This window comes from Engraulis encrasicolus, chromosome 14 (assembly GCF_034702125.1).
Source record: "Engraulis encrasicolus isolate BLACKSEA-1 chromosome 14, IST_EnEncr_1.0, whole genome shotgun sequence".
NCBI classification, from domain to species: Eukaryota; Metazoa; Chordata; class Actinopteri; order Clupeiformes; family Engraulidae; genus Engraulis; species Engraulis encrasicolus.
Genome location: NC_085870.1, coordinates 23,185,368 through 23,199,375, shown reverse-complemented (window position 1 = coordinate 23,199,375; position 14,008 = coordinate 23,185,368). Strand labels below are relative to the sequence as shown.

The 14,008-nt window shown below is 38.8% G+C and overlaps 1 protein-coding gene across 1 annotated transcript in view; it reads right to left on the bottom strand.

Annotated features, from left to right (window-relative positions):
- stab1 (stabilin 1) overlaps positions 1–14,008 on the bottom strand; it is a 70,326-nt gene that overhangs the window by 25,128 nt on the left and 31,190 nt on the right. Inside the window, exons 40-51 of the mRNA XM_063215232.1 lie at positions 11,943–11,988; positions 11,370–11,446; positions 9,215–9,340; positions 7,324–7,397; positions 6,092–6,163; positions 5,276–5,395; positions 4,769–4,816; positions 4,549–4,629; positions 3,541–3,687; positions 3,103–3,234; positions 2,338–2,397; positions 1,458–1,634 (exon numbers count right to left, since the gene is read on the bottom strand). Coding sequence (XP_063071302.1) covers positions 1,458–1,634; positions 2,338–2,397; positions 3,103–3,234; positions 3,541–3,687; positions 4,549–4,629; positions 4,769–4,816; positions 5,276–5,395; positions 6,092–6,163; positions 7,324–7,397; positions 9,215–9,340; positions 11,370–11,446; positions 11,943–11,988 — 1,160 coding nt within the window. The remainder of the gene's footprint in view (positions 1–1,457; positions 1,635–2,337; positions 2,398–3,102; positions 3,235–3,540; positions 3,688–4,548; positions 4,630–4,768; positions 4,817–5,275; positions 5,396–6,091; positions 6,164–7,323; positions 7,398–9,214; positions 9,341–11,369; positions 11,447–11,942; positions 11,989–14,008) is intronic.

Sequence of the window (14,008 nt, the reverse complement as noted above, 5' to 3'; positions counted from 1 at the left end):
TCAAATGATATCAGGGACAAGATTTTAGACCTGAACAAAGATTAAATGGGCTGCAAAGCCACAAGAAAGAGACTGGGTATTAATGACCCAACTGTTGATGCATTTGTTCCAAAATGTGAGGAATACAAAATTACTCCATCAGCCTGTCTGGGGTTGGAAATTACAACAGAAAACATCACATAAGACAAGTCTCATTGGCATTTTTAAAAAGAAGAATTCATGGAGAATGAAGAAAAAAATAAAATAAAAATCTGTGGACAATCCCACAAGGGGTTCTGGAGCTCTGAAAATGACACCCAAAATGATTTGTCAGGCTTGTGAGGTCTTCTGGTCAAACACTGATGGGGTTTCCTTTCTATTTATAACTTTTTATGAGAGTGTTCCTACTTGTCTCTACAAGGGAAAAAAATCAAGAGGCTATGTTGGGCACAAATATGTCTTCTGAAGGCCTAAACAGAGCACAGCCAAAAACTCCAGTACAATTTGTATCATCTTTGAGGGAATGCCACGACGATGCAGGATCATACAGACCAAAACTGACAGTTTTGCAACAAACTATTCCTATCTATGTACCAGCATGCCAAATTTGAGCTTCCTACATGGTTTAGTTATTGAGCTACGGGCTTGTGAACTTTGACAAAAAAAAAGAGTGTGAACAAAATGGGCACCCCCCTCCCTCAGTAAAATTGGCTGTAACACGGAGAGTATACATCTTACATTCAAATAAATTTACAGTGTTTCTCTTAAGTACCATGGATACACTTGGTAATATTTTCAGAATTTTTTGAGACCTAAGTGCGCGGGCTCTTGTTGATTTGGCGTGGAATGACCCATATTCTCTTAAATTAATTTCTGGATTTTCTTTTTGATATTCTGTCTCTCCATATTAGAATACATATTATCATAACGTTTATTGACTGATCATGTTTTTGTTAGTAGGCAAACCAACAAAATCAGCAAGGGGTCAAATACTTATTGGGCTCACTGTATGTGGCCTGCTGCGAGATCCTTTCAAATGTGTGTTACAGTTGGCCCACATACAGTTCCGTGCGTATATTTTTGGTGTTCTCATATAGAATTATTATATGAACAAAACATTATATGAGTAACTGTATCATACACATTATCTGTAAATGCCATGTACAATTTGTACATCATTCATTATAGTTTCTCCTAATAATTCTGTATGAGAAAAGGGGCAACTTTCAGGAGTAAATTTACCAAAAAATGTATCTGTTATGTAATCTTTTAGAATTCATAAAAAACTGCTAAAACTTGTGTATGATTTTACAATATCCTTTCCATACGGGTCTCTCCTGTGTAAAAACAATGTGGTCTAAGGTTGTATGGATTTAAAACTCTCCTGAAGCAAGGTTGCTCTACAGTACATTTGTAGTTTGCTCAATAACATCAGTTCTTTTCGGAAGTTGGATATTTTTTCAGTTTAGGCTGCTTACGGATGTGTCTTTGACCATGTGTGCTTTCAGAAAGGCTTCCAGTTTATCGCGGTGGTCCTCGCTGTAGAGCCAGGTCTTCCTCTCAGCAGACAGGGAGTTCAAGGCTGCATCGGTGGGCCAGAACATAGTGAAGGGCTGCAGCTGTCTGTTCTCCACCAAAGCTATGAGGTTTGTGTCCTTGGAAACCACACATATAGTACATACGGTAACATGTGTTATTCCTTTCTTTGTAGACTCTACAGTGAAAATAATACAAGACATCTCCAACATATCCTCATTGTGAATGAAGGTCATACAATCAGTGATGCCGAAAACTCAACTACTTTCCACTTAGCCGATTAAAAAACTATATAATAAAATAAAATAACATTATTACCTTTGGGAAAAGAGGTGGCAAAATGTTCAACATGTGATCTATATTAGACTGTATACTATATTGTTTATGTTTGTTAGCAACATCGCAAAATCTACTGATCTGAGTCCCTGTTAACTTATTGGGCAAAACTGAGTCAATGTCAAGGTCAAGGTCAAGGTCACAAGAGGCTGCTGTGGCAGGGTTTGGGATGTCTGGCACCCCTTGTTGTTCATGTGATTATGATTACATCGCTTTCTTACTGGTTTCACACCGCGTCCCACTTTTTTAATGGAAGTCAAGTCGGCTTTATTGTCAATTTCTTTACATGTGCTGGTCATAAAAAGAATGAAAATTACGTTCTTACTTTCCGTTGCAGACATAGACATAGATTTTAGATGTGGACATAGACAACTAGACATAGACAGTAGGCCTACACATACATTACACCTACCGTACCTATACAATACATACAGACATATAAAGTGCAAGAATTCACATTGCATAAAAATGTAATCATTAACCAACCTTAAGCAATTTGCTGAACTGGCTGTATCCATAAGCCTCTGCGGCAACAGTCACGTTAAGCTAAATAGAAATCAAAGTGAAGTCTATGTGAATAGGAGAGTCGAACATTGAGGCCTTGTTTATATGTGGATATTAAAAAAGATCAGTTTTTATAAAGTTATAATTTTAGATCCCGATTACATGTGGATAATGGAAATCTCAATTGTTACATGGACTCAAATTAGCGTGGAACCACGTTAACATATGTTTTTCTTGGATTTTCTTATTTACACGTATGTGATTCAGGAGCGTTTTTAGGACTCTTAAAACTTAAAGGGTCTATATGTAGGATTAAAAGTTTAATTAATCACTCTCCTGAGTCAGCCGATGCTTATTTGAGTCACTCTAGTAAGTGAACGATGACTCTCGCGACCACTTTCACGGTTCGCTGTCAGAAAACACCTTAATGTAACTTTTGTGAGAGCGATTGTTGATTGTTGTGGGAAACACTTCTCATACGAAAAATCAATTTACACCGTATTCAGATTTGTATCAACTGCTGGCATTCAGTGATGAGAAACATTCTCACAGCGATTTTATTTAAACAGCATTTTTTCATTACTGTGTAGATTTTGAGACAGGCATGTCACGGGCACCGCGCAAACTACGTCATCCTATATTGTGTCCCTTTAAAACAGTTTTTTTTATCCACACCTATAAAAATACTCATGGCCATGCAATCGGAGTCTAAAACATTAAAAATCAGAGCTAAAGGGCATAACACACCTTAGGTGGTATCACTGTTTTTGTTCCCAGATCATAAGGGGTTAGTAGTTTATCCACAAAATGGATGACTCCATTTGAACATAAATGGTCACTCTCAACTATTTTTGCGTCATCATTAAGGTACACGACCCCCTACAGAAAAAAAAAAAAAAATGGAATACAGAAAGATTACAGCACATATCCTGAGTCATTATCATAAACCATGTGTCAAAGATAATGTTTATAATAATAATAATTTTCAATGAACAGTCCTGTAAATACAGGTGACAATATTTAAAAATGGTGTCATATTCAACAAATACATTGGATACATATCTTGATTTTCTAATTATAGTATATGTTCAGCAGTAGGTGTTTGTGAGAAGAAAAGTGTTTCTCATATTATAATAAAAGCATAAAGCCCCCAAACAACAACAAAAAGGAGAACTGTAAAGATACCTCTTTGACGCTGATCTTCAATTCGTACCCAGATGCTGTCACCAAAGTAGTTGCTGACTTGAGGTCATTAAGATTCAGCTCTTCACAGCCCACTATGTGGTACCTCAGCAAGTCAGGTACCCGACTGGCATTGTACCACGGACCAATCTGCAAGGGCAACAACACACTGTAATCAAATAGATGACCAGGATGAACAAAATTAAGGATAATGTGAACACATCACATCGATGCATGAGGGTAGACATCATTTGTATTCTGTATAAACAAAAATGATGTTTCCAAGGTCATTTCAATAGCTCATCACCACCTGCTATAACCAGAATAGAAGCCAGGACTGTCATCAATACCATTCCCTATCCTCCTACAGTAGATGACTGACTGTAGTATGGTTTCTCATTTCTCTGCCCTATCCCTTTACATGACTGACTGTAGTATGGTTTCCACCAGTACTACTCCCTATACTCCTACATGAGTGACCGCTAGTATGGTTTCCACCAGTACTATTCCCTATCCTCCAACATGACTGACCGCTAGTATGGTTTCCACCAGTACCATTCCCTATCCTCCTACATGACTGACTGGTAGTGTGGTTTCCATGCAATGTGGGTATTAGGGTAGCCCGTGGTACCAGAATAGGCATAAATTAAACATATTTGTAAGTTTTTACAGTCACAAAACTTGAAATTTAAGTCTCATTAATTTTCTATGAGAGACGATTCTGCTTCCATGTTCCTGTAGGCCGGCCAAAGTTGAAAAGTAATTGTACAAATGCCTACTTGTACAAAAAATCCCTTTGGGATTAATAAAAGTACTCTACTCTACTCTGTGGCGTTCAGACTGTAAATAAAAGATCGGAAATGGGTTGCATATGGGTGGGAAAAAAAGAAATTGGGTGACTTCAGGTACAAGTGTGACCGTAGCCTTAGGAAGACATAAAACCATGTACAGTGCAGGGTTTACAAGTTTGCTAAATTAAAGTTAATCAAAATAGCAAAAAGATTGCCATACTGTGAGGTTTCCAGTGTAATCGGTGTGAGGAACAAAGACTGTTAAAGGTCCTTTTGAATAAATATCTCTGATCCTTGACAGCTGAAATAGAAAACAGAATGCATTAGTTGGTGTTTCATCAAATATTTTGTTACATGAATTTCACATTGAAGTTACAGGGTACTACAAGCTGCCATTTGGTTTAATTATAATCAAAAAGTAAAAAAAAAAATAGACTCACACTCAGCTCATTGCGATACCACCGACCAGTTGGAAGACGAAGCAACTCCTGTAATAAGTTCACAAGTATGGAATTATATGAGGAATTCTAAAATGTTTCTATACATTACTCTTAATGTTTCCTTCAGGTTTATAATCATGTGTAAATTTGTACAGTATTTCTCATGCCCCAGTTTACTACCCAGAAGGTCTGAATTCGAGTCCCAGCTGGGCAACTCTACTCCCTTTCGCTACAAAGTGCAATGCAAAGTGCCGGATGCGGTGGTGTAAAGCACATCACCGCTAGACTGGAGATGCAGGTGTTGCCAGGAGAATTAATAATTCAGAATTAAAAAGTTCAGTCGAATTCACTTTGATCTTTCATTTAATTCCGAATTGTCAAGTGTTAACATGACGTTTTCAAAGTGGAATAAAGCTTTATTCAGAATTGAAGTGAGTTAATTCCGAATTAAATGTCTCATGTAAACGTAGCCATTCACACATTCAGTATTTACAAAATGGTACTCACGCGTGAGACACTGCCTGTACAGGTGATGCCATCTCCCCTGTAGCTAAAGTAACAGGTACAGTTACGCTCCCCAGGGCCGGTCTGCCTACACTTGGCATTAATGCTGCACCCGCCGTTGTCCTTCACCAACAATAAAACACAACTATCATTTACATTTTTTTTCAGTATTACAGTTCAACTTTTTTTGTACCCCCACCACATATTATTTTGTTGCCTGAGGGCAATGTTGTGTAATGATGCTATAAAATCACATAGATATTTTTTTCACATACAGTACCAAAGACACTTTCTACAAAGCAGTATAACATTACACTTAAAAATACTCTAAATTGTTATTTGATGTCTTTTTTAGCGTTTTGATTGGTTTTGAGCATGTAAAGAGAACATACACTGGGCATGGGGCTTTAAAAACATTGCATTGCCCAAGGGCAACGATGTGCAGTAGAGGATTAACTGTTAAAAATGTGGACTTTGGAGTTATTGCTACGTCAACGTAACCAAGAAAAAAAAAACTGACAGACTGGAGATAACTGGTGCATTTTGCTCTGTGTAAGTAGACCGCAGCTTCCAACAACACGCTTTAAACACTTTACTGGGACTGCAAGCTTTCGGTCGGCCTGATAATGGTCTAAAGCTTGCAGTCCCCATAAAGCTATTTTGTGCAAGACTTTTTATTTAGAAGTCTCCATCAAATCCTGCACCATCTCAACAGATGAGCGGTGGAGTCCCTTCACTACTTCACTGATTGTATCTTCACTGTACTGTCAAATTTCAAGCAAAAACTTTGTTATTGTCAAGAAAGAGAAGAATTCTGACCTTCCAGCAAGGGTTGAGTGGGCTGCACACTATTCCATCTCCACTGAAGCCAAATTTGCAGTGACACGCATGCTAGGACAAAACAACCAACAACAATATGGGACGTCATTATCTAATTTCACACACCATACAGAAATGAGATCATCACACGTATAAATCGCCACTTGAAATGCATGGAACATAGGTTAGGATACTGTGAGACTTGGCAGGACAGTGAAGCAAAGATTTTGGACTCTAAACACAATATTTTTTTCCTTAACGCTCAGGAAAAACTTGACAGACACAAAATGCAAACATACTAAACTAGAAATGCACTCAGAGAGTGCGGACCTCCACCAAGGAAGCTGTTAGAACATTTGACTAGTTGTTAGAAACTGGAACGTCAAAATTCGCCCTATCCCGCATGGTGAAGAATCTTTAAAAAAAAAACCTGGATCCGGATGGTGTTCCAGATCTCTACCAAAATGTAATCACTTGCTCCTTTTGTTATTTCCAAGAACTCCACAAAGTTTCAAGTTCAAAGTTCAGAGCCTGGTATGGTATGGACATGGATTTGTGTTCATGAAATGCCCTTTTATGCTACTGGTTGACCACATACTTCTTTCCTTTGACTCACCTGCCAACAGAACTAGTTTGTCAATGCTTTAATACACACCACATCCCAGGACTCAAAAATGAATTGGCTACAAATCCTGGGAGGATATGAAATGTTCTAGATCTAGATAGTAGGGGTGGGTATTGGCAACCATCTCACGATAAGAGAAAAGGAGCAGGTTTCACGATACGATACGTATTGCGATACACGTGCATCCCAATACATGGTCTTCACAGCAATATAGGCCTATATCCCGATATTTTAGACTTTTTAAAAAGATGTTATTCTTTTTTGTAAAAAAAAAACATTTTTAAGGAAACAGACATTTGTATAATCAAATGTTACTTTTTGTATGTAAAACATGGCCTTCACAAAGCCATTGGACAACTGCATTGCAAGGAGCAATTGTCAAATGCAGTTTCAGCAACTTGATAAACTAATTGTTTGTTGCACATGAAATATCAATACTGATGCCTCAGTATTGAAGAGCCCCGCAAAACATATCCCAATACAGGCATTTTGAATGATACGTATATCGTGAAGACGCCCACGATACTGTATCCCAATACCGATATTTTGAACACACGCCTACTACATAGACCCCTGAACAGACTGAGAAATAAAACTGTGCACTTACCAAATTTGGCCCTGTTCTGATGCAAAAGGCATGTTCATCACACCCGCCATTTTTGAAAAGACATGGGTCTCTTTCTGTGAAGGAAAAAAAATGGCACCTTGTTAAAACCTTAAAGGTCATAGAGATATACAGTACAAACAAAACACCTTGTATTTTTGAGCAATTACAGTATACAGTATATCACGAAAGTGAATACACCCCTCACAGTTTTGCAGATTTTTGAGTATATCTTTTCATAGGAAAGCATTACAGAAATGTAACTTTGACACAATGATTAGTGACCTTTTAACAACATATTTAACCGCTTAAATTTCTTGTTCACTCAGAAAAAAACAAAATACAGCCATTAATGTTTGAACATGTACTCACAAAAGTGAGTACACCCCAGATTAAAATCCGGTAGAGAAGGGGCTATGTTGGCTCGAATCGTCTCGAAATGAAAAGGGATGACAAGGGAGGTCATCAGCGTTTCAACCTTTCTTTGCATTGAACTTTTAAATGTTGAGTCTGCATCTGGCTTAAATAGATTGGTGTGAGATTTGAATGCAATCCTATGGAGAATATCATGATCTGCTTCAGTAGTCACAGTGCATGTTGACATGCATGTTTCTTTTAGCTGTATTTCAGATTGCCAATGTTGACAGCATTCATGCATCCCCAAACCATGTCAGTCCCACTGCCATGCTTGGCTAGTGAGAGGATACACCTTTTTGTAGAACTCACTTGTTCACCACCACACATGCTTGACACCATCTAAGGCAAATTTGTTTATCTTGGTCTCTTCAGATCACACGACATGGTTGCAGTGATCCATATCCTTGGTCTGTTCATCTCTCTTGAGACCAAGATAAACAAATTTGCTTTAGATGGTGTCAAGCATGTGTGGTGGTAAACAAGTGAGTTTTACAAAAAAGGTGTATCCTCTCACTATCCAAGCATGGCAGTGGGACTGACATGGTTTGGGGATGCATGAATGCTGTCAACATTGGCAATCTGAAATACACCTAAAAGAAACATGCATGTCAACATGCACTGTGACTACTGAAGCAGATCATGATATTCTCCATAGGATTGCATTCAAATCTCACACCAATCTATTTAAGCCAGATGCAGACTCAAAATTTAAAAGTTCAATGCAAAGAAAGATTGAAACGCACACTGATGACCTCCCTTGTCATCCCTTTTCATTTCGTTTCATTTCGAGACGATTCGAGCCAACATAGCCCCTTCTCTACCGGATTTTAATCTGGGGTGTACTCACTTTTGTGAGTACATGTTCAAACATTAATGGCTGTATTTTGTTTTTTTCTGAGTGAACAAGAAATTTAAGCGGTTAAATATGTTGTTAAAAGGTCACTAATCATTGTGTCAAAGTTACATTTCTGTAATGCTTTCCTATGAAAAGATATACTCAAAAATCTGCAAAACTGTGAGGGGTGTATTCACTTTCGTGATATACTGTAGATGGAAAAAAGGTATAGGCTACCGCTGAGACGGTCAAGACGTTTCTGTACTATTGCATTCACAACCTGATATACCTTGAGTCCACGTCCACCATGCACCCTCAATTTAAATAGATGCTGATATTAAGAGATCATTGAGTACAGCACTTGCCTTGATACAACTCCCACTTCAGTTGTTTGACTTCAACTCAGTTTAAATTGGACAATTGCATAAAGCAGCATTCATATTCAGTACACGTACATGTAACTACAGACTAGCTCAATGGCATGATTGCACATAGGAAAGACAGAATAGACTCCCATTTATCAAAGGATTACTGTATGAATAACATTATTTTCTTTATTTACTATATTATTTATTCTTATCTATATTATTAACTATAATACCCACACATTCAAGAACTAATCATAAAATGATGTTACTGTACCTAAACATTCGACCCCGTCTCCAAAGTAGCCGTCCTTGCACATGCATGCCCTTTCTCCAGGTCCTTTATGGGTGCAGTCGGCATTCTCTGAGCAGCCACCATTCTGAGTCTCACACAAGTTCATTTCTGGAAAGAGAAGCGTACATGGCTTTATTAAACGGTACAGATTCATGTTTAGTAACAGTAGCTATTTTACGCTGTACATGGACAAAAGTATCTGCACACCTACTGTATACAATGCACAGATCATATTCACATTGCTCACAAGAGTTTAGTAAAGTAAGATATTATTGGTAAAGTAAGATATGATGAGAGAGTCAGGGTTTGTCTGAGCTAACCTCAGAGATATGGGATAGGGAGTAGTCAATAAATATTAAAATGAGTAATAAATATTAAAACTGTTACTACTGTTAATGTTAAACTGTCAAGTACCGAAAATTGAGTTTCTTCTCATTCATTATTAGCAATATCAATACTAATAGCAACATATAAATAACAATATGCTTATGTATTGTGAGTAGTGTATATTATCAAAAGTGGAGAAGACGCGTTCACACTATCGCCTAAATAGGCTAATTTAACAGTTCTTAACTGGGTGCTGAATACCACAAAAAACATAAATGAATGAATGAAGCGAAGGACTGCACTCTTCAGATTTCTTCTTTGTTTATTCGCCCACGAACGATTACATGCTGAAGAAGGGCTCTGCCCGAAACGTTCGTGGGCGAATAAACAAAGAGGAAATCTGAAGAAAGTGTATATTATCTCAATGTACATAATATGTTTTGAGTTTGCCTTAGCAAACGGTGGCTGTGGATACCTGGCTCTCAATCTCACATTATGATTCATCACAGAGATGTTTTCAGGGTCGAGCTGGGGACACCACACTATTGGCTGTTTAAAAGCCCATATTAACTTAAGTGTAGGTGTAGGCATACTCTATGGGCTACAAAAACACATTCATGAAGCTTTGCATAAAATACGTACATGCCCATGGCAGCGCTGAAACATGCCCAGAATATCAAATGGTTAAGGTCTTAAGCCTCTTTAAACTTTAATGGCACTTCACCACCCCGCCCCTGGAGGGAGGAGCGGAATAATGTCTATAAACAGTCTGTTTTTAAAGTCAGAGTAATGCTGGGGAAAGAAAGGAGTCACCGGAGCATCTTCAGATGTGGAAGTTTACTTGTTTTATTGACTCCTTTCTTACCCTGCCTCTACCAGTCCTTTCCCGTGACGCACCAGATTGTGGAGTGCAGGGGCACGGAGGATATCTCTCTTTTCTCTGAGCAATGCTACTCAGCATTCATGCATTCATTTCCCACATACTGTATTAAAGTGAACAATTGCCATTCAGGCAAAGAGAATGGCATTGGGCCATGAGTATGTCAAAGACACTCAAGAGTGGCCTTTACATTTAGCCCTCTGCGTGGTCTCAGCTACAGTACAATGACCAAATTACATTACATTACACTTTGCTGACGCTTTTTGTTTGCCAAAGGCGACTTGCAGTTATTTGAAGGGTATCGGTTATAGTTCCTGGAGCAGTATGGGGGTTTAGGTGCCTTTCTCAAGGGCACCTCAACCATGGAGTGTGGTGGAAAGTGGAAGGGTGGGATTTGAACCAGCAACTCTCTGATCTAAAGTCCAAGTTGTCAATCACGAGGCCACGGAAAGTAGATTGGTTTTCATTGTTCCTACCTTTGCAAGTCGTTCCATTTCCCTCATAGCCGGCGACCTATTAAAGTGAACAATAGCCTTTCAGGCAAAGAGACCTCTATTTGGCCAAGGCGACTTGCAGTTATTTGAAGGGTATCGGTTATAGTCCCTGGAGCAGAATGGGAGTTTAGGTGCCTTTTTCAAGGGCACCTCAACCATTCAGTGTGGTGGGAAGTGGAAGGGTGGGATTTGAACATGCAACCCTCTGATCTGAAGCCCACTAGGCCAAGGATAAGGTAAGTGGATTGGTTTTGATTGTTCATACCTTTTCAACCAGATGATGTCGTGTGTATATGTGTGTGTGTGTGTGTGTGTGTGTGTGTGTGTGTGTGTGTGTGTGTGTGTGTGTGTGTGTGTGTGTGTGTGTGTGTGTGTGTGTGTGTGTGTGTGTCTGTGTGTGTGTGTGTGTGTACTTTATGTGTGTGTGTTTTCCTACCTTTGCAAGTGGTTCCATTCCCCTCATAGCCGGCGACGCAGGTACAAGTTGGTTTCCCTCCCTTCTCTGAAATACAACTGAGAGAAATTGGGTAATTTGAATGTCAAATGAGGTAGTGGTGCGCATATCCAAGACGCATGTGCAGGACAAAAGGGTCAGAAAACTATGAACATAAAGATGATTGTCCGCTTTTCCAGCTATTCGCTCCTCATCAGACTTCAGACTCCTAGTCTGAAAACGCTCACTTTAAAAAATATCAGAAAAGCAACACGGGCGCGAGAGTGCATTCATCTCTATTTTCTAAACTTGAATGTTAGAAACTCTTAAGATACAGTATATCAAGTCTGATCAATGCTGTGCTAAATGTTGTAACCAAAGCATCATTCTGAAAGGGAAAAAGAGGGATAATACTGGCCAGATCTCCTTTACTGTATGTGTATGTATGGATGTTACGGTGCGAGTTTATGCTAATAACTTCTCATGGCTACAGTACATTGTGACACTTGTTCTTCATTCATGTTTTTCCACTGTGTAGATTCTTTAAACTGTATACAGATTCAGTTTTGTTCTTACTTAGCGTTTTGATCACAGGTTCCTCCACAGTCATCTTTTCCAATTTCTGCAAAGCAAATAAAAACATTCAATCACATTATCACATTACAAACTATGTTAAGGAGAAGATTGTTGTGCACATCCCTGGTCAAGGTGCAAGATAACGTCTGATTCATTTTTTTTTCCAGTGAGGAGTCCACATGCTTGGAATCCTTTCCTTTGTTTTACAATATTTTGTTGGTCTGGCACCTTCAGAAGGCTGGTGATAAATTATTCATAAAATAATCAAAAAATTGAAACCCAAATGGTACAGTTCAGAAGTGCTGCCTGTCACAGCATACTAGGACACCTTTGCCATATACCGGCCAGGGCTTGACACTGGCACCTGCAAACCAGCCAAATGCTGGTAAAATTCGGCTGAGGCTGGTAACAATTTCAGTGTCACTAGTCAATTTGGCAGGTACCTTATTCTATGATGACATATCAGAATAGCTTACATTCTGCCCCTTTTGTATCAATTGTTTGTATCTAAGTTCAAGAAAAAGTTTCTATTTGTTTGTTTTATTTCCATTTTTAGAAACCCATGCACTAATCTTCTTGCTTTAAGCACCTCATCTTCTGAGGTTAGATGTACAGCGCTATGATTAAAAAAGAATAATATTAAAAGAATTTGGCAAGTAGAATATCTGGATGGCTAGAGACTCGGGAAAACCACTAGCCACAGTGGCTGGCAAGCAATAAAGTTAATGTCAAGCCCTGATACCGGCTACAGATTCATGGGACCCCAGGTTGGAGTTCAGCTTGAGTTGTTTCCTGACCCCACCCCATCTACATCTCTCTCCCGATCACTTCCTGTTTGTCAAAAATAAAGGAGGGTCCCGATGCAACTCTGCTGTTAAGTCCTTAGTTTTATTTAGTGCCACATGCTCCGGTTGGTGGGACACAAATAAAACGAAGGACTTAACGGCAGAGTTGACTCAGGATCCTCCATTATTTTGATGTTTACGATGCCCCTTTTTCTCTGGAAAGGGAACCGGCAATGCACTATTGATTGAGACGCCTGGCAAACGCTCCCCATCTCTCTTTTTAATTTCCTGTTTGTATTTGAAAATCTTTAAAAAAAAGCCCCGATAATCCTAAAAAAAGTCTCAAATATACAATAATTATAATTACTAGGTGATTACATTACATATAATGTTGTTTATATATAGATCTGGAGGAAGTCTGCGAGTGATTGACAGGTGTCATTACTTGCTCCCGCCTTCGCGCATATTTAAATCCCTCCCTCCCTCTTTCACCTGTCATGCACGAAGGCTTCCAGAATTGTCCCACCACCTCCCCATACTCCTCCATTTCACTAGAGCACCCAGCTACACTTCCTCTATACTCCACATAAGGGGGGAAGCGGATCTCATCCTGCATGAGCTCCGCTTAAAGCATCCCAGGACCAAGGTCAGCTAACATGCCAAACATGTACAGTGAGGAGAATAAGTATTTGATCCCTTGCTGATTTTGTTTGTTTGCCCACTAATAAAGACATGATCAGTCTTTAATGTTAATGATAAAACGTATTCTAATATGGAGAGACAGAATATCAAAAAGAAAATCCAGAAATTAACTCTAAAGAATATATATTAATTGATTTATATTTAATTGAGGGAAATAAGTATTTGATACCCTGCCATCCATTAAGAGTTCTGATCCCACAGATCAAATGACACTTCCAATCAACTTCTTATCTGAATTGAACACACCCGTTAATAGTAACCTGCACATAAGACACATTGAATCTGCAGAATCAGTCCATAGTATCAGTCAATCAATCAAACTAAACTCGCCAACATGGGGAAGACCAAAAAGCTGTCAAAGGATGTCAGGGACAAGAACTCAACAAGGCTGAAATGGGCTCCTGAATATTAAGAAGCAAACTGTTGGTGCATTTCTTCCAAATTTTAGGACATACAAAATTATCATCAATCATCAATCGTAGGCCTGTCTGTGGTTCCATACAAGATTTGACCTTGTGGGGATTCAATAACCAGAAAACAGAGATTAAGCACCCTAAAACTGTATGGGAAGAGCTAGGA